We start from the raw sequence: 21,181 nt of genomic DNA, 5'->3' as shown, positions 1-21,181 counted from the left end.
TATTCAGCTGCCTTCATCCAATGTGCTTTCGGTAAGCTCCAGGATAAGGTACAACTAGATTTGAGCTCTAATTCTGTGTGGGCTCTATGAGATCAAGCCATGGGCTTTACTTACTTCTATACCTGAGGAAGTATGTGTGCTGTGGTACAAAGCAGAGGCTCATAAATGCTGATGGGGGATTTTGCGAAAGCTTTCTATTGAGAAGGTTCACATTTGATGACATTTTGAGAGGCGACAGAAGGAGTGGCGAGGGGGAGGGTGGGGAGAGACTGATCGAGGGGGGGAAAGAAGTTCTATTTTCAAAACCTCAAATCTGTTCGAGCTCTCTATTTTAGCAACAACTATCACTTTAATAGTCTTAGTTTTCTGTGAACTGACCGTACCTCATATCTTGTCAGAGATCTACCTTCTCTCCCTGTGGTAAAAATTTCTGAAATGCTTATGAAAGGATGGATAAAATGTATGGGGGCCACTCCACCAAAACAGTCATTACCTGGGGCGCCTGGGTGGCTCAGTCAGTTAAGTCTGCTTGAGATTCTCTCCTCTCTCTGCCCCTTCCATGCCTCTCTCTCAAAAAATAAACGGGAGAGAGAGAGAGAGAGAGAGAGAGAGAGAGAGAGAGAGAGAGAGATTGAGAGATTACCTGACAATAGTTTAGGAACCTCTGAAATGGATTTTATTTTCTCAGGTATTGGCAACCTTGACTATAGGTGGATAAGTTTGTGGTGTGAAAATGCACCAGACAATTAAGAAGATGAATTTATTCTGGCTATTGCAATGGGGAAAATGCTCACTCATGAAGGGAGAATGAGGAAAATAAAAAAAAAGGGATCTGGGGTTTTGTCAAGGCAGGTAAACAGGAGTCCTGAGGGAGGGTCTTATCTCTGCTGGACAGGGGGTCCTTTGAGGCTATGCAGGAAGGTCAGGAGATACCACAGATGTTTTCTGGGAGCATAGGGCTTAGATAAAGTTCAATATTGTCAGTGGACTCTGAAGCCCATTGGTGTTTGAATCCTGCTTCCCTTATTTAGTTGCTGTGTGATCTTAGGCAAATTATTTAACCCCTGTGTGTCTTATTTCTTCATCTATAAAATGGGAAAAATAGATAGTACTTACCTCATAGAGATATTTCAAGGATTAAACGAGATGAAGCATATAAAGTGTCTGCCACTATATGCGTTCCATAAATATCATTACCGTTCTGAAGTATTCTGTAGAGAACAGAAACTAGGTTTACAAGGAGGGACAAAACTTGCCAGTGCTCTCCTATCAAACTTTACAAAAGGCAAGAAGCCTCCCTCAGATAAGACAAGTTGTTTTTATGCCTCCTTAAAAAGCTGACACACAGAAATGCTTACCATGTACAAAATGAAATAACTCAGAATCTTTCTTTTAAAATGCCCAATTATAAGTTCAATTAAACAATAGTTAAAATATTTATGTGTGTGTATGTGTAAGTAGTTTCCATTTTATGTACAATGGATCATGGAATTTGTTTAAATGAATAGTTTTTAAATGATGCCCCGGCCTTATTTTATTTTAGGGAATGTTAGTCCTTAAAATTGTCTTGTGGCTGATTTAAATAGTAAAGCTAACTTAAGATAAGTTTCATTTTAAGGGAATAGTTTTTATTTTTACTTACTTTTTATTTATTTAACTTTTAGCAACTCATTTAATAAACAGTTCACTTGTCAATATAAACTTTTAACACTTTCATGGGTTTGGCAGAAAGCAAATTCATGACCTTGAGGTAGTAGTAGGTCTCAAAGCGGTAACTTGAGGCTTGTCGGCAGTCACTCATAACTTCACTGTCATTGAGGGGATAATGGGACAATATGAACATATTCTATTCCTATAGTTCCTGAAATGTCCTGCATATTCTTTAACATTCAGCTGTACTAAACAGGTTTTTTTTTTTTTTTTAAACGAGTATGTGAAGAAGTGATCACCGTGCCTCATTTTGGATGGCATTTTCTGCTTTATTTTCATTTCCAACACTGATAGGATGTGGTGCTCTTCCTGAAAGAAACTGTTCCATTTGGGAATATAGTCTTCTACTGATGCCCAGTAAAGAGTCCCAAGAGAAACTACCTCTGGTGGTGGAATTGGGTGAATCTGGGTCTGTAGGGGCTTTTCTGCTGCTTCGACGTCCTTTAAGAGACTAAGGTTCCTTTTAAAAGCATTCTCAGGGGTGCCTGTGTGGCTCAGTCCGTTGAGTGATGGGCTCTTGATTTCAGCTCAGGTCATGATCTCACGGGTTTGTGAGTTTGAGCCCCGAGTAGGGCTTTGTGGTGACAGTGCTGAGCTTGCTTGGGATTCTCTCTCTCTCTCACTCTCTCTGCCCCTTCTCTGTGCGCTCTCTCTCTTAAAATAAATAAAAATAAATAAATAAATAAATAAATAAATAAATAAATAAATAAATTCAGTCTCAGCTGCTTGCATCTGAGATGTCTTTTCCTTGTTTTCTTCTACAGATTTATTCTCCATATTTTGAAGTAACATTCACCTTTGTGATACTATTTCTTTATGGCGAATTTCTTGAACAAACAAGGAAGTCACCTTTAGTCAAAGCTGCCTTATAAGCTTTCTGAATGAAGAGTCTGGACCAACACAGATAAAGATCAAGTGTAGAGCTTTGAAGGCTCTGAGCCTGAAGGCATATCATCTGGTTGGGTGCAAAAGCCAAAGGCTGACTGACTGACTGTCGCAGCTGCACTCAGACCTCTTCTGTAAAGGTGCCCACTCCTGTCAGGGAAATAGTTTTAAAATTTTTTTTTCATCGTTTTTTATTTATTTTTGGGACAGAGAGAGACAGAGCATGAACGGGGGAGGGGCAGCGAGAGAGGGAGACACAGAATCGGAAACAGGCTCCAGGCTCTGAGCCATCAGCCCAGAGCCTGACGCGAGCCTGACGCGGGGCTCGAACTCACGGAGCGCGAGATCGTGACCTGGCTGAAGTCGGACGCTTAACCGACTGCGCCACCCAGGCGCCCCAGGGAAATAGTTTTAAAAATACAGTTTCAAGCTCTTTATTCTTGATGAACTTCAGGTGGACATTAGGAGGAGGGAAGCCTCTGTCATCCACCAGGGACAGTGGTACGCACTCTCCACATCTTCCTTCCTTCACACTAACCCTGTGAGGTACGAATTATAGCCCCATTTTACGTTTAAAAAAAAAAAAAAGTGGGGAAATCTCCGAGAGACTAAATAACTTGCCCGAGATCATGAGCTAGTAACTGGGCATGACAGATATGGATTCTCAGTTAAGGGCACAGGAGAGATTGTCAACTAATTGAGAGAAAAGAAAATGGTTTTCATTTTCATATTACCAGCTCGTCACCATCTCCTGCTGTACAAAGCTGGCCTGGGAGTCTCCAGAAGCACAGATCACTAAAATTCATTGAGCACTTCTATTTAGAGCCTCTAGTTCAGAAATGCTCTGAATTATAGCCCTAATAATGACCGGAAGCTTAACTACATGTTATGCACTGTTCTAAGCACTTTTCATGTGACAACTTAATCTTCACAAAACCCAGTGAGGTAAGTGCTATTCTCATTTTTACAGATGAGGAGACTGAGGCATAGAGAGGTTAGATCACTTCCCTGAGGTTGGAGAGCTACTAAATAGTACAGCCAGAATTCAAATCTAGGCAGCCTGATACCAACACACGTGCTGTTAACACTCTTCTATAAGCTCAGACACCAAAACCAAGTGGGTTTGAATTTTGTACATATATGAAGCAGTTTGGAGAGATTAAAGAACAGTTTAATTAACTGTCCCAAACCAATAGAAACCTGTCAGACTGGCTTTTCAGGTTTAAGTCACTGTAGAGTTATCACAAGAATTTTAAAGGGAAAATAATGAAGTCAAACAGACATTAAAGGAATAAACACACTTACCTAGGTTCTTTCGTTTCTGCAGTAATTGAGATGTCTTATGGCCTTGCCCAAGTCTGGAACTGTTTCATATATTTATTTCAAGTCATTAGATGAACAACGATGATGTAAAAACAAGGTTATAAACTTCCATGGCCCGATAGGGTCTACATTTAAAGTAAAAGTTGGCTTGACTTGGTATGAATAACAGCAAAGGTATGTATGTATGACTCGGTTAATCTTAGTCTTTTATTTTATTATTATTGAAATTTTAGTCTTTTTGATATCTGACTGTCCCAGTCCTGTTCCATGTATTGTCAGTATCACAGAAAATAAAACTCAACCATTCTTTTTTTTAAAATTTATTTATTTTTTAATTTACATCCAAGTTATTTAGCATATACTGCAACAATGATTTCAGGAGTAGATTCCTTAATGCCTCTTACGTATTTAGCCCATCTCCCCTCCCACAACCCCTCTAACAACCCTCTGTTTGTTCTCCATATTTAAGAGTCTCTTCTGTTTTGTCCCCCTCCCTGTTTTTATATTATTTTTGTTTCCCTTCCCTTATGTTCTTCTGTTTTGTATCTTAAAGTCCTCATATGAGTGAAGCCATATGATATTTGTCTTTCTCTGACTAATTTGGCTTAGCATAATACCCTCTAGTTCCATATCCTTTTCAGTGGGGTCTTTATCTAGTTTTGGAATCAAGGTAATGCTGGCCTCGTAGAATCACTTTGGAAGTTTTCCTTCCATTTCTATTTTTTGGAACAGCTTCAAGAGAATAGGTGTTAACTCTTCTTTAAATGTTTGATAGAATTCCCCTGGAAAGCCATCTGGCCCTGGACTCTTGTGTTTTGGGAGATTTTTGATTACTAATTTGATGTCTTTACTGGTTATGGGTCTGTTCAAATTTTCTATTTCTTCCTGTTTCAGTTTTGGTAGTTTATGTGTTTCTAGGAATATGTGCATTTATTCCAGATTGCCATTTTATTGGCATATAATTGTGTGTAATATTCTCTTATTATTGTTTGTGTTTCTGCTGTGTTGGTTGTGATCTCTCCTCTTTCATTCTTGATTTTATTTATTTGGTACTTTCTTTTTTCTTTTTCGATCAAACTGGCTAGGAGTTTTCAATTTTGTTAATTCTTTCAAAGAACCAGTTTCTGGTTTCATTGATCTGTTCTACTGTTTTGTTTGTTTGTTTGTTTGTTTTGTTTTGTTTTTTGTTTCAATAGCATTGATTTCTGCCCTAATCCTTATTATTTCCGGTCTTCTGCTGGTTTTGGGTTTTATTTGCTGTTCTTTGTCCAGCTCTTTTAGGTGTAAAGTTAGGTTGTGTATCTGAGACCTTTCTTCCTTCTTTAGGAAGTCCTGGATTGCTAAATACTTCCCTCTCATGACTGCCTTTGCTGTATCCCAGAGGTTTTGGGCTGTGGTTATCATTTTCATTGGCTTCCATATACTTTTTAATTCCTCTTTAACTTCTTGGTTAGCCCATTCATTCTTTAGTAGGATGGTCTTTAGTCTCCAACTATTTGTTATCTTTCCAAATTTTTTCTTGTGGTTGATTTCAAGTTTCATAGCATTGTGGTCTGAAAATATTCACAGTATGATCTTGATCTTTTTGTACTTGTTGAGGGCTGCTTTGTGTCCCAGTATGTGATCTATTCTGGAGAACATTCCATGTGCACTGGGGAAGAATGTGTATCCCGCTGCTTTAGGACGAAATGTTCTGAATATATCTGTTAAGTCCGTCTGGTCCAGTGTGTCACTCAAAGCCATTGTTTCCTTGTTGATATTCTGTTTAGATGATCTCTCTATTACTGTAAGTGGGGTGTTGAAGTCCTCTACTATTATGGCATTATTATCAATGAATTTCTTTATGTTTGTGATTAATTGATTTAATATTTGGGTGCTCCACATTTGGAGCATAGATGTTCACAATTGTTAGGTCTTCTTGGTGGATAGACCCCTTAATTATGATATAATGCCCTTCTTCATCTCTTGTTACAGTCTTTATTTTAAAGTCTAGATTGTCTGATATAAGTATGGCTACTCCGGCTTTCTTTTGTTGACCATTAGCATGATAGATGGTTCTCCATCCCCTTACTTTCAATCTGAGGGTCTCTCTTGGTCTAAAGCGGGTCTCTTGTAAACAGCATATAGATGTATCTTGTTTTCGTATCCATTCTGTTACCCTATGTCTTTTGATTGGAGCATTGAGTCCACTGACATTTAGAGGGAGTACTGAAAGATAGGAATTTATTGCCATTATGTTGCCTATAGAGTTGGAGTTTCTGGTGGTGTTCTCTAGTCCTTTCTAGTCTTTCGTGCTTTTGGTCTTTTTTTTTTTTTTCTTTGTCTTTTCTCCTCTCAGAGAGTCCCCCGTAAAATTTCTTGCAGGGCTGGTTTAGTGCTCACGAACTCCTTTAATTTTTGTTTGTCTGGAAAGCTTTTTATCTCTTCTATTTTGAATGACAGCCTGGCTGGATAAAGAATTCTTGGCTGCGTATTTTTCCGATTCAGCACATTGAATATATCCTGCCACTCCTTTCTGGTCTGCCAAGTTTCTGTGGATAAGTCTGCTGCAAACCTGACCTGTCTTCCCTTGTAGGTTAAGGACTTTTTTTCCCTTGCCGCTTTCATGATTCTTTCCTTGTCTGAGCATTTTGTGAATTTGACTATGATATGCCTTGTTTATGGTCAGTTTTTATTGAATCTAATGGGAGTTCTCTGTGCTTCCTGGAAGAAATCCAACCATTCTAAGTACATACCCAGGAGTTTGGGCCCATGGATGAGTTTGCTGTGTGTCCTCCAAGTCCATACAGACTCAACGTGAATTCAACCACAATTTGTAGAGCTCCTTGAAAGGTACCACTCTAAGGAGCTAGGTAGGATGGTAAATGATTTCTTTCTCTCCAATAGCTCAGATTTAATGGTGAAGTCAACCACCTCAACTACTTTCAGTGAATAAAAAATTAATTGTGGGGCACCTGGGTGGCTCAGTCAGTTAAGCGTCTGACTTCAGCTCAGTTCATGATCTCATGGTTTGTGGGTTCGAGCCCTGCATCAGGTTCTGTGCTGACAGCTCAGAGCCTGGAGCCTGCTTCAGACTCTGTGTCTCCCCTCTCTCTCTGCAGCGCCCCCCCTCACCCCGCTCATGTTCTGTCTCTCAAAAATAAATAAAAACATTAAAAAATTTAAAAAATTAATTGTAAATTGTAATAATAAATGCCACTGAGAGCATGAGAAAAGTCTTATTTTCCCCCAGCTATTGAACTTGCATTGAACACTGGCCCAACTGAGTCATATCCCCAAGGAATGCCATGCACTGATTGACAGGAGCTGCGTTCTTGTCCAGACCTGAGCCAGTCACATGTGGAATAAGATTATAGTGGTTTATACTAGTCAGGGTCCCTCATTAGAGTTGAGTTCAGTCATTCTCCCAAAATGAGTGGGGAAGGGGTAGGATAATCACTGAAGAAGCATCTGTAATGTCCACTGAAAATGTTAAATGCTTGATGCTTAATAGAAGAAATATTATGAAGAGAGCTCTCTTGGAGGTGAAGGGGGAAAGAAAAATTCCATCTCTAAAAGGTGTGGGATTGGAGTCAGGATTTCAGAGACAGTAGTGGAGACCCGCTACTAAGACACTTTTAGCCAAAGTGTACAACATGAACAACATTAAGAAAGAAAGAGTATGAGATGGAAGAGCAGAAAGTAGAAACATCATTGGAGGAGAAGGAGTGAGAAATAAGGGAAATATGCGAGCAGGTCAGATATGTGGGGTCTGAATGCCAGCCTGGGGAGTCTGAATGTATTCTGTGTCTAATGGCATCTGTAGAAGGTTTTAAGGAAGGTTATGGCATTATTAGGCTTCCCTATATCTGTGCTTCCCAAGGCTCTTCCCAAGGGAATATCTTCCCAAGATATTCCCATATCTGTGCTTCCCAAGGCTCTAAAAATTCTTCTGCATCAGGGTTGAGGCTGAATGTCTCCAAGTCACGTTGGGTTAGGCTAGTGTTTCCTGGCCTGGCTCGCCTTCAGGGACTAGGGACAGAATCTCCTTTACCTGCCCTCTTTTGTCAGCGTTTGATCTAGCCCAGGGAATCTGTTCCTACCATTCTACATATATGAGTATGGTCTTTCCAAGACAGTCATACACTGCTCTGTGGACTGGCTGAGGGATCCTGCCAGGGCCCTGGCGAATTTGACCCCTCATCCCACACTTATCTTTAGGACAGCCACATGCAGAAGGCTGGGTTCCTAGCTCAGCTCTGATCACCAAGAATTCAGCTGGTAAAGGCAACTATGAGGTCAGCATGGAGTAGAGCCAATTCAAATGAATTTATTGCACCTGTTGAGGGCCAGATTCCCAAGGAAGTCTAGGAGGGATGTGACTGGAAGGAGAAAAAGAGAGTGCTTACTCATGTCAGGTTCAAAGAAATAACATTATAATATAAAACACCATAAAATAAAATGATAATTTTGGTCGCAGATGTACCCTAGTGGTAATCAGAGCACATTAAGTATCTACTCAGCCAAATTTAATTTGTTCACTAGGACAAAAATTCTGTGAAATTCTTTATGGAGGCTACATTCTTATCTTGGTTCTCAGGGAAAGTCCCTCATCTGAATAGCTCCAGGACTGACAACACTCTGCTCACGTCAAAGGGAAAAAAAGGGCAACATCTTATTTCCTGGAGTAAACAGAACAAGAATAACTGAAATGGAGGCACATACTTATGAAAGTATGAGATTTCAAACCTGATAATCACATATATTTTCTATCCTTATAACTGAGTATCAAATGCAATCCACCTACAGATAAACCCAGGCAATGTTTTTGAGCCAATATTCCTTGAGTACTTCCTTTGTGCTAGGCACTTGGCTAAACACTGAATTTTTATCTTGTCCAGCATGGTAGCCACCAGCCCCACGTGGCTGAGAAGCATTGAACTGTGACTAGTCCAAACTGAGATGTGCTCAAATTTCAAAGACTTAGTATGAAAAAAAGAACATAACATATCTCACTAATATTTTTATGTTGATTGTGTGTTAATAAAGTAATATTTTGATTCATTGGGTTAAATAAGATATATTATTAAAATTAATTGTATCTGTTTCTTTTTAATTTTTAAATATGAGTATTGCAAAATTTTAAATTATATATATGGCTCACATTTGTGGCTTGCATTATATTTCTATTGGACAGCACAGTTTTAGATTATTTCTGTACTGCTCCCACATAACAACCTTATAACGTGGAATATTATTAAGTCTGTTTTCCTGAAGAAGAAATTGCTGAGGTGTAGATACTTGCCCAGTGTTATTACATGGTGGGGCTATGATTCAAACCCAGGTTGGTCACCCAGCGTAGCCACTATATTATATTGACTCTTTAGCTTGGTTTCTTTGTCAACTTTTTGCCAAGTGACTCAGTGAAGAGCTCTGAGTCATGATGGGATTCCCCCACTAATTGGTGGCATGAGTTTGAGTGATTGTCTTAATCTCCTCATGTCATTAAGACATGAGCTTAATAAGTTTAGTGAGTCAGTAATGCATTATTTTATTTGAATTGCTTCTTTGGCTTCACAAACTGGGGGGGGAAAAGTCAGTTCCACTTCCCAAATATTTGTTTAGCATCATTATGTATACATATGAAAAAGCCCAAGTAAACACCATCAAATATGTTAATTGCTGAGAGGGAGTTAATTATGTTTGGACCAGCACCAGACTTAATGAAGAAAACATACTTTAACATCTCCATTTGTAAAGAGAAGGGCAATGCTCACTTGAAGCTTATTGAACAACAGACACAATATGGTTTTTAACTGATATTGATTATATCAGGGGCTCTACATAGGGTCATTTTTCAAGTATTCCTACAACCTTTTACAAAAGAATCTTCCAGAACTTGAATGCTTTTGAACCAAGGAAGTCATACCAACTCTAAAAATACAAGCAAGGGAAAGTAAAACCCAATGTCAAGGTTAAATATTTCTTTTTTATTATTGTCATATTTTAATTTAATTACACTGATGAGAATTCAAGTCCCCCCTAACACACTCCACTGCTCCTTGTTTCTAATTTTTTTTTAGGGCACGTATTGATCATAATCTGAGCCCCACTTGAAAAAGTAGCCCAGCCTTTGAGGCTGTAGTTGACTCTTAAAAGCCACGGACCAGGATTTTTTGGGGACATTAATACGTCTAAATGCAACTGACAAGAAAATCAGGAGACCTAGAATCCTCTTCAAGCTGGGCTCACGTAAAATTGCCATGGAATTTCAACAGTACCCCTGCTTTATGCAGTACTTGTCACGAGCTCTGGCTCCTTCCTTCACCATCTTTCCCATGTTCTTGCTCTTATTACCACAAACTAACCTGGCTTTGGAGCAGTTACTGTTTCAACATTTCACAATCTACAGTGTGTCCTTTGAAATTATGTCTCAGTGCCACCTAGTAACGCTTTTTTTTTTTTTTTCAACTTCAGGTGTAGCACATTGTTTAATCTTACTCTTTAATCCAGGACATTCCATTATCAATTGGGTGTGCAAGGCCCGCTTGTATTCATTCATTCATTCATTCATTCATTCATACGTTCCTTTTCTTCTCCATTCTCCACTTCTATTCCTCTGCCTTCTCCAGAAGCAACCATTCCTAAGTGTCGAAGTATACCCTTCTCTCTGTAAGAGTGCTTGTAAAATATTTTTGTTTTGTATGCATGCATTTTAATTTATATAAATCATACTGTAGTAAAAAAAAAAAAACAACAAACTTCCCTCTCTTTCTTAACCCAGCATGATATTTTAAAAAGTCTAACCATGTTCCTGAGTATATATCTAGACTGTTGCTTCTAATTGATGCCTAGCTCTTCATCCATTTTATGGATCTGCATCACACAAATGGACACACACATCACCCTCAATTCACCAATACCACTAATAATGCTGCGACAAATATCCTCATACATATCTCCCCTTATGGGTGAGAATTCCTCTGGATTTCTATACCCTGCCAGGGAAATGCTAGGTCATAAGTAACATATGTGTCTGTTAAGGCCCGACCAGGAAAACAGTAGCCACACTAAGCATGTTAAAACTGAGAGATCTTAATGCAAGAACAGATTACAGAGGTGATGGAAGAACTGAGAGCCAAGCAGAGGGTATGAGGCTAAGAGATTAGTAGCAGGAAAGCCCTTCCCACATCCAAACCACAGGAATTACTCATAACAGGAACCCGAGTCTGATGGAAGTAGGAATTGTACCAGGGCTGCCTGATGGGAGCTGAAAGTGAAGGAAAAAATACAGATACTCCCTAGGAGACAGAGGAGAGGGAAATTACCCTGACTTTTCCCTCCCTGCCTCCCACCCTAGCCCCAATCAGTGCTTTCTGCTAGCTGAACCCACCCCCAACTGTAGCCTGTAGGTGTAGGGACAGAATAGGGATAGGTGGGAACAAATCACGGGGCAGACGGTGATAAATACACAGTTGACTTGATTTGGCTAAGTCCATTTAGATTGCTGTCCATAGTTAATGCACTGTCTCCACTCTTACCCGCAGCCTATCTCCACATCTCATCTACTCCTTCATAGCCTATGGCCCACCATTCTCCAAAAGTAACAGCTGAGATCTCTTCCATCTTCCTTTGAATGTGTCTAACGTACTAGTCCTCATGTCTATCAGCCTGCTGGATCTCAGGGACCTGTCCATCCATTGGGCCATAACCTCCTGAGGGCAGCCACCTCAGCAGTATTATTTGTAAGCCCCTACCTGGCATTGTCCTCATGCTACTGACCAAGTGATGTTCTTGTTGATTACTGGCGTCACGCCTTACCCCTTATTGTGATTATTCTGGCTTGCAGACAACACGGACGGCAGTTTTCAAGAAGCCACCTGTGACATTGTGGAGGGATGTCTGTTGGGAGATCCTGTGGGTGAGGGAGAGAGATGATATTCAGCCAGCAAGCACAGTTTAAGACCACAATTATTGTCGAAACACTGGGTTTTTTGGTAAATAGCCTCTGCTTTGAACAATCCTGAGTGGCCATGGTACTCTGACTGCCCTAACCACTTCCTTGAAACTGTCCCTCCCACCAACTAAAGGGGTATGCCTGGCATGGCCAGGGGGCCCCAGAACCCTGCTGTTGCAATCCGGCTGGCCGTTTTCCTGATTTGGTTATTGCCTTACTGGTTGTTGAATATTTTAAATATCCCTCCCCTGGAGGAGTGTCACAAAAGAAGTATAGAGGAAAGTCTGCAGACCTTTGGACATCCTAGGGCTCCCTGGACCCTCATTTCTATATATGATGATGGGGGAGAGAATTCTCCAGGATTATTTTCCTGATGGAAAATGCTCATGTTTCTTGCTTTTCTCTTAGTGGATAGCAGTTACCCTCTTATCTATTGGGGATATGTTCCAAGACCCTCAGTGGATGCCTGAAACCATGAATAGTACCAAACCCTACACATGCTATGTTTTTTTCCTATACGTACACACGTATGATAAAGTTTAATTTATAAATTAGTCACAGCAAGAGACTAACAATATAATAATAAAATAGAACAATTATAATAATATACTGTAAGAAAAGTAATGTGAATGTGATCTCTCTCTTTCGGAATATCTTATTGTACTGTCCTCACCCTTGGGGTAATGTGAGATGATAAAGTGCCTATGTGATGAGAGGAAGTGAGATGAATGACATAGGCATTGGGATGTAGAATTAGTCTACTACCGACCTTCTGGATTTGTCAGAAGGAGGAAACTCTGCTTCCAGACTGTGGCTGACCATGGGTAACTGAAACTGCAGAAAATGAAACTGGATTAGGGGGAGACTATTGCATAATGCACACAGCAAAGTGCACATCCTGAAGTACACAGCTCGTGGAAGTTTTACCTATGTGATCCACGTGTCCACCCCCAGTTGAAGGTATAGGACATTTCCTGCCTCCCAGCTGGCTTCCTTAGGCCTTCTTTCCATCAATTATCCCCATGTAACCACATTCTGACATCTATCACTAGAAATTAGTTTTGCCCGTGTCAAAGCTTTGCCCAAGCGAAAGTACAGAGTATATATGCTTGGGAGTCTGGCTTCTTTTGCTCAACATGAAAAATATCCTTCTTTGGGGAGGGGGGTTTATATAAGTGGCCATTTTCTAATTTGTTGTTGGATTCTTAGCTCATTAATTTTCTTTTTCTTAGACTTTTTATTTAAGTTCCAGTTAACATACAGTGTAATATTAGTTTCAGGTGTACAATATAGTGATTCAACACCTCCTTACAACACCTCGTGCTCATCACAAGTATCAACCTTTTTTTGTTGTTGCATCTTTTAACTTTTAAAAGCTGTAGCAGAAAACATATAAAATTTGCCACTGTAACCATTTTTAAGTGTAAAATTCAGGGGAGTTGATTACGTTCACAATGTTCTACCGCCATTACCACTATCTAGTTCCAAAATTTTCATCCTCTCAAGCAGTAGGGCACCCATTAGGGAATAACTGTTCCTCTTTCCCCCAAGTCCCTAGTGATCTCCAACCTACATTGGAACTCCAACCTATATTTCCCAAAGGTGGAGTCATACAAAATCTGTCCTTTTGTATTTGGCTTATTTTACTTACCATAATATTTTCAAGGTTCATCTATAGTGTAGCACGTATAGCATTTCACTCCTCTTATGGCTGAATAGCATTCCGTTACATGTATATATCACATTTTGTTTATCCACTTGTCTGTTGATGGACACTTGGTTTGTTTTCACCTTTTGTTTATAATGAATAATGCTGTTATGAATATTGGTGTACAAATATCTGGGTCCATGTTTTCAGTTCTTTTGAGTATATATGTAGGAGTGGAGTTGCTGGCCCATACAGTTAAGTTTACATTTAGCTTTTTGAGGACCACAAAACTGTTATCCACAGCCCTCTGCCTATTTTCTAATTGGGTTGTCTTTTTGTTGTTGAGTGGTACTAGGTCTTTTTTTAAAACACATATGCTGAATATCATACTCTTATCAGATATATGACTTGCAAATATTTTTCCCATCTTGTGGGTTGTCTTTTCACTGTCTTGATAGATAGTGCCCTTTGATGCACAATGGTTTGTAATTTTTACGAAGTCTGATTTATCTATCTTTTCTTTGTTGCCTCTGCTTTTGGTGTCCCATGTAAGAAACCATTGCTATATCCAAGGTTATGCAGATCTGCCCCTGTGTTTTCTGCTGAGAGATTTACAGTTTTAGCTCTTAAATTCAAGTCGTTAGTCCATTTTGGGGTTAATTTTTGTATACTGTATAAGGTAAGAGTTTGACTTCATTCTTTTGCATGTGTCTTCCTAGTTTTCCCAGCACCATTTATTGAAGAGACTATACTTCTCTCTCTGAATGGTCTTGGCACACTTGTCCAAAATCGATTAACCATAGCTGTGAGGGCTTAGTTTGGGCTCTCGATTTTATTCCATTGGTCTATATAGACTGTTTTGAGTATTCTAGTTTTGTAGTAGAAAGTTTTGAAGAAAGCGAGTTCCCCAACTTTGTTCTTCTTTTTCAAGGTTGTTTTGTCTCTTAACCCAAGGTTGTTTGGGTCCCTTAACCCAAAATTCCATATGCATTTTAGGATGGGTTTTCCCATTACTGCAAAAAACACCGTTGGGATTTTGATAGGGATTGTACTGAATCAGTATCTTGCTTTGGGTTGTACTGTCATCTTAATATGAGGTCTTCAGATCCGTGAACATAATACATATTTCCATTTATTTAGGTCTTAACCTTCTTTTTTAGTTTAGTAATTTAAGGTGATTTCATCCAAAGTATCATTTTAGCAGCATCCCACAATTTTTTTATGTTTTTACATTTATTTTAATTTATATTTTCTTTCTTAACCTATGAATTTGTATTTTATTTCCAAATAAATGGTTTCAAGTATGATTTTATATTTGTTATTATTTTTTAAGTGACATCAATTTATTATTTAAAAAATTTTTTATTTTAGAAAGAGGGAGAGCGCACCCATGAGCGGGGGAAAGGAGCAAAAGGAGAGGGAGAGAGAATCCCAAGTCCCAAGTGCGGCTTAGTCCCAGGACTCTGGGATCATGACCTGAGCTGAAATCAGGAGTCGGATGCTCAACTGACTAAACCACCCAAGTGCCCCTGATTTTATTATTGATATTTAACTTAACTGCATTCTGATCAGGGATGTGGGTTAAATTACATCAATTCAGATATGTTAAAACTTGCTTTATGAATTTGCAAATATAATGTTCTATATATTTTGAGAAGAATGTGTTTTCTGTGATGTTGGATGAAAAGTTTTACATATATACATTAGATCAGGCTTTAAATTCTTTGTCTTCACTGCTTTTTTTGTCTGTTTGATTTGTTAATGAGAGCTGTATTAAAATCTTTTCATTAGGATAGAATTTTAATCAACTTCTCTTTGTAGGCCTATCAATTTTTCCTTTTATATTTTAACCAATGTCGTTAGTGCATACAAGTTCAGAATTGTATATCTCTATCTAGTATGTATGTATGTGTGTGAATTGAACCTTTTATCATTTTGCATAATTATACCTTTAAAAATGTTCACATATCTCTAATGATATTTTTGTCTTTTTGTCAGTCTTTCTGTCTGATATTAATATAGTTGCATCGCTTCTTTTGGTTAATACCTGCCTGGTACATCTTTCTTTATATTACTTTAATCAATATATTTACCCTCTTCTCTATTAAATAAAATAATTTAGTATTTCAGATAATTCCTTTTTGTTTATCTCTGCCAACTGGACTTTATTATTATTTTATACAACCCCCCTTTTATTTTTTATTTTTTTTATTTTTTATTTTTTTCAATGTTTATTTATTTTTGGGACAGAGAGAGACAGAGCATGAACAGGGGAGGGGCAGAGAGAGAGAGGGAGACACAGAATCGGAAACAGGCTCCAGGCTCTGAGGCATCAGCCCAGAGCCCGACGTGGGCCTCGAACTCACGGACCGCGAGATCGTGACCTGGCTGAAGTCGGACGCTTAACCGACTGCGCCACCCAGGCGCCCCACAACCCCCCTTTTAAAAGAATACCGACATATTTATAATTTCCTCTGCTTAACATTCTCACTTCTTTTTAAAAATTTTTTAATGTTTATTTTTATTGTGAGAGAGAGAGTGAGCAAGCAGTGGAGGGGCAGAAGACAGGGAGACACAGAATCCAAAGCAGGCTCCAGGCTCTGAGCTGTCAGCACAGAGCCTGATTCCGGGCTCGAACTCGCGAACTGCAAGATCATGACCTGAGCTGAAGTCAGATGCTTAACTGACTGAGCCATCCAGGCACCTCCCCATCTCACTTCTAATATTCATTTTGGGAGTCATTTTATCTTAAAGGCAACCTTTAGAATTTTCTTTAGTTATGGTCTGTTGATGACAAATTCTGACAGTTTTTGTTTGTATGAAAATATATTTTTTAAATATTTTATTTTTAAGTAATCTCTACACCTAAAGTGGGGCTCGAACTCACAACCCTGAGATTAAGACTCACATCATCCACCGACTGAGCCAGCCAGGTATACCTCTTATTTACCTTATTTGGGGTCCACAGTTCTTCCTGAAATTGAAGATGTGTGTCTTTAAAAAATTCTGGAACATTCTCAGTCATTATCTGTTAAAATATTGCCTGTTTACCATCTTCTTATGGAAATCTAATGAGGAGCATGGTAGACCTTCTCACACTTTCCTCCATATATTCAACTTTCTTCTCTTCCATGTTTTCTATTTCTTTACCTCTTTGTGCTGTACTCTCAGCATTTACTTAGAGCTATCTCTCATTTATTCAGAGTTATCTCTCTTTAGCTGGACTAATCAGTTTAACCAGTCCATAGAGTTTTTAATTGAAAGGATTATAGTCTACATTTCTGTAAGTTCTATCTGGTTCTTTTTCAAATTTCTTTTAAAAATAGTTTCTTGTACTTTGCTCGTGTTTCTAACTCCCTCTATTATTTCCAAAACACACTAAACATGCTTATTTTCGGTACCTAAACATATTTGTACATCACTAATCTTATTTACATAGATTCTGTATCTGAACATCCCAGTACATAAAGTTTCTGCAGATAAGATTCTGTTCTTTGTTATTTCTGCTGTTTCTTAGTCATTGTGCCTTGTCTCCTTGTGGATTTTATTTTTGTTGGTGAGCTCATGGACACTGTGAATTTATCCGTAGAAATGCTGTGAGAACTGGGCTGAGGGTAGAGTTGTCTAGACTCCATGAAGTCCTGAAGGAATGACTGGTAATATTTTGTACAGATGCCAAAGGTTTCTGTTTTATAATTTCCAGGACCACTTTACGATTTCTCAGCTTAACGTTCTGTTGCTTATGTTGTTCCAGTGCTTTTTTTTTTTTTTTTTTTTTTTCTGGGAAGTACTATGAACCAAGTATTGCTGCATATGTAATAGAATGCTACAGAGACAGTAATTAGTCCTTGCTGGGGGGAAGGATGCAGTAATAGTGTTTGGCAACCCTGTTATGGGTATTTGAGTAATCCTATTTGGAAATAAAATGGTTCTACTGGCAACAAAGAGAGGAAAAACACCTAGAATCTCATTATCCTCACTCTTAAATAACATCTGCTCGTTAGATTACTATATGAACACATTTTACTTTTGTGTTGCAAAAGAGAGACACAGAGAGAATGAATGAGAGATCCCGTGAGTAATGAGTATAATTAAGGTATAGAATGCGATGAAATAAAAAGGATGCTATTTGTCTACTACTAGATATGGAGTCCAAGTTCCTACATGGAGCAAATATCAACTTGTGAGGATGCACAAGCCACGGAATAGGTGGTTTCTGATTAGTTCATGCAACAAACACTAGCACCTAAGAATCAAGCTGACAAGGACCAAGCCTGTTTTTTTCCCCATTGCATCCCTAGGGCCTACGATGTCCATACCAGACAATATTTGTTGAGTAAGTATCTACTATATGCCAGGCACAGTAGTAGGAGCATGACAGACATAATCCCTTACCCTCAGTCTTATGAAAAAATACTACCTCCTCAAAGTAATAGAAGCTTGAGTGTGCAATCAAACAAATGAACACGAAAGATATTATCAAAGATAATGAAAACAATCAGACTCTTTATAACGATTGCATGTGTAGCTTTCTCCGTTAACTGACTCTTACAGCAACTCTGTGAAGCAGGCAGGGCAAACATTACTACCCCCAGTTCACAGCTGAGATAATACTGCCGCTCAGCACTTACTGAGGGATTCTTAATTGCCAGCACTGCTAAGTGCTTTACATTCATCGTCTCATTGATCCATCAGTAACCCTTATAAGGAGATACTGTTATTTCCTCCATTTCAGACTAGAAAATCAGTGGAGTTAAAAAGAAGTCTAAGTAATTGTGCCCAGGGGTGCGCAATGATTAGCTAGTTGAATCAGGATTCATCTCAGGTGGTGGAACTCCAGGGCTCACACTGCACAGAAAAGGGAGCTGGACGGCAATAGCAAATGAAGGTGCTGGAACTAGTGGAAAAGCACTCCAGCCAGGGTTAAGGGTTAACCTGCCTCAAGCTCATGCACTTCTTGCTTGCTGATTGAAGTCTCTGGATCTGTAGCGGAACTAACTTACTTTGAGATTGGCAGACCAATGGCCTTGAGAGGTGAAGGACGAAGCTTTCCTGGAAGATAGGGGCCTGATATTCAAAATCAGCTGCCACGATGCCAGCAAGTCTGTTCAGGGTCACGAGGGCATACAACTAACCGAGTGGGCACCTGCTTCTCCGGCACGTAATCCCCCTCCCTTTTCCCCAGGCCTTCCCCTTTAAAAACAAAAAAACAAAACAAAACAAAACAAAAAACAGAAACCCCTCCAGATTCACCTGGATGGGGAAGATGGTCTTTGAGACTTTAGCCCCCCATCTGCCCACACTCCCCACACTGCTGGCTTCATGAATAAAGCAACCTTTCCTTCCTACCACCACTTGTCTCTGAATGTGGACTTTCCAGCTTCAGGCAGCCATACATGAGTTCGGATCTGCTTCTGTCCGGTAACACTAGTATCAAGCAGAGCAACTTTGATTACTACCCAGATGCTGAACAGATTTCCAAAGGTGAAGCGAATATATTCCCAGAGAGTTGAAGATGAGAAGACGCATCTTTAAATGACTACGAAAATTATCCCACGGTAACAGAAACATGTTAAGTACAATTTAACATTTGGGGACAGGAGCATGTTCTGCTGCTATTTCCTCTGGAAGCAATGTTTAATATTTACTCCTCAGAAGTAGTAAGAGAACTTAACAAAGCCAAACACACAGCCTCATGCTATCCACACTTACATGGGCAACTGCCTGCCAGGCGCCACAGGATGGTAACTTCACCATCGCAAGTGGATCCAGGCAGAAGAATCAAATAACACAAGAGCTGGAAGGGATTCTGGTAACCAGCTGGTGACTAGACAGGAGTACTCAGTCCTCAGTTTATGAAGGCCGTGAAGCTCAGGGATTTGCAAAACCTCCAAGAAAACATTCCATGCTAAAAGGCTTTCCCACTGTCAGCAATCAGTCTATCGCCTTCCTTCCCTTTCCACTCTTTTTCTATTGCTATTGATGAGGGAAACAAAGGCAAGAGAAATGTAGCTTAAATTAAATCTCCTTACAGCTTGCAGTCCACTGATAGCCACCTGAAACAGGCAGGGTGTGACCTTCCTCAAGGAACTCCTGGCAGCCTTAGTGCCTAGTGTTTATGTTGTATTAAAGACTAACCTTATCTTAACAGCAGCTAGCCCTTCAAGGCCCTGAAAGCCCTGCTTCCAAAATTCCTTAGAAACTTAATTTATCTCTATCTCCCTCCCTCCACAAACTTGAAAAGTATATAATCAGTCACTCCCCACAATCCCAGTGCAGTTCTTTCTGCCCACGGGTCCCGTGCCCATGCTATAATAAAATCACCTTTTTGCACCAAAAACGTCTCAAGAATTCTTTCCTAGCCCTTTGCTCACGGAGCCCACTTCAAATGTCATCACTATGTCTCCAGCTGCCTTCTTCCTTTCCTTCAACAAACCCTTTTTGAAAAACGGGCGTGGCCCAGCCTACGGTAAATTTCAGTGGGAAGAAGATGCCTTGCCAACAGATTAAAACACTTTTAAACCAAAGACCTGATCCTTTTCTCTTGCCTCCCCCCCCCCCCCCACGGTCCACCGCCCCAGGCATTGGAGAATCCGGTGCGACGTGGGGGCTGGGCAGGGCGCTCCTGGGGGAAACCGGGGTGCGCCAGGGGGCGCCAGGGCCATCCGGCGCTAATCTGGCCAGCGCACAGCCAGGCGGTCTCCTAGCGACCCGAGTACCTGGGAATACACACCACGAAGGCCCGGCTGTCGTCGCAGAGCCAGGGACACCATGGACGACCACAAGCGGCTGTGTGGGCCCGGGGCGCCAACCCGCGTGCCAGTGGGCAGGGACTGCGGGCCCGGGTAAGCGCGCCCCGCCCAGGCGAGGCGCACCCCGCGGGGGCCGCGGGGGGGGGCCTGCCCCCCGGGGTTGGGGGGGGTTGGGGGGGGGGGGGGGGAGGGGGGGGGGGGGCGGCAAATGGCCAAGGAGGGCTCTGCTGGGCGTGCTGCTCGTCTTTTCTCCACAAGGTCCTCGGCACCTAAATGATTATCATGTGAGATAATAAACGCTTGATGCTCCTGTCGCAAAGCACACTTTTTTTCTGTTTTGCTCCCAACCTCCCAGGGGATGTAGATTGACATGGCCATTCCGGATGGGAAACTGATGGCCACAGAGTGCTCTGCGGAGACTGGCTTAGCTTACCACCCACCCTTCTGCGGGTTAGCCAATTGGATCTGGAGCCTTTGGCCACCCACCTTGTGACTGAGCCTCTGCTTGGGGGCGGGGTGGGGGGGGGGAGTGCCTCACATACTGGGGCGGTCTGCTGCCATTTTGAATGGATGGTGTCACAGCCACAGGGCAGGAACCCAAGACTTTTTGACTTTGCGGATTCCTTGAGCTATTTATGAGAATGGAATTCGGCTCTCTCGGAGGCAGCCCGGTATGGTAGTTGATTCCAAAGTCTAGAATCAGAAAGGCTGGAGTCGAAGGTCAGTTCTCTTCTTGTTTGCCTAGCGACCTTAGACAAGTTACTTGCTGCTTCTGGGCTCAGTTTGCTTAACTGTAAAATGGGAACAACAAAATGAATCACCTTTATATGATCGTCGTGAGGATTAACTGCTATGTCACATGTAAAGCAGTTACTGACATAGAGTGTGGACCGTATGCATTTTAGCAATTATCAACCCTTTGGGAAT

At 40.5% G+C, this 21,181-nt stretch overlaps 1 protein-coding gene and 1 pseudogene across 1 annotated transcript in view; one reads left to right on the top strand and one right to left on the bottom strand.

The window, feature by feature from the left end:
- Window positions 1-1,799: 1,799 nt before the first annotated feature.
- LOC121039165 (uncharacterized protein C3orf14-like) lies at window positions 1,800-20,275 on the bottom strand (annotated as a pseudogene).
- Window positions 20,228-21,181, top strand: part of FAM47E (family with sequence similarity 47 member E) — a 38,369-nt gene continuing 37,415 nt past the window's right edge. The window contains 1 exon segment of the mRNA XM_040480884.1: window positions 20,228-20,347. Within this exon segment, the coding sequence (XP_040336818.1) occupies window positions 20,274-20,347 (74 nt within the window). The 5' untranslated portion in view covers window positions 20,228-20,273.

Source organism: Herpailurus yagouaroundi, unplaced genomic scaffold (genome assembly GCF_014898765.1).
Source record: "Herpailurus yagouaroundi ecotype Mexico unplaced genomic scaffold, PumYag 28, whole genome shotgun sequence".
NCBI classification, from domain to species: Eukaryota; Metazoa; Chordata; class Mammalia; order Carnivora; family Felidae; genus Herpailurus; species Herpailurus yagouaroundi.
Note: the sequence above shows the minus strand (reverse complement) of the source record. Positions and strands in the feature narration are given on the sequence as shown.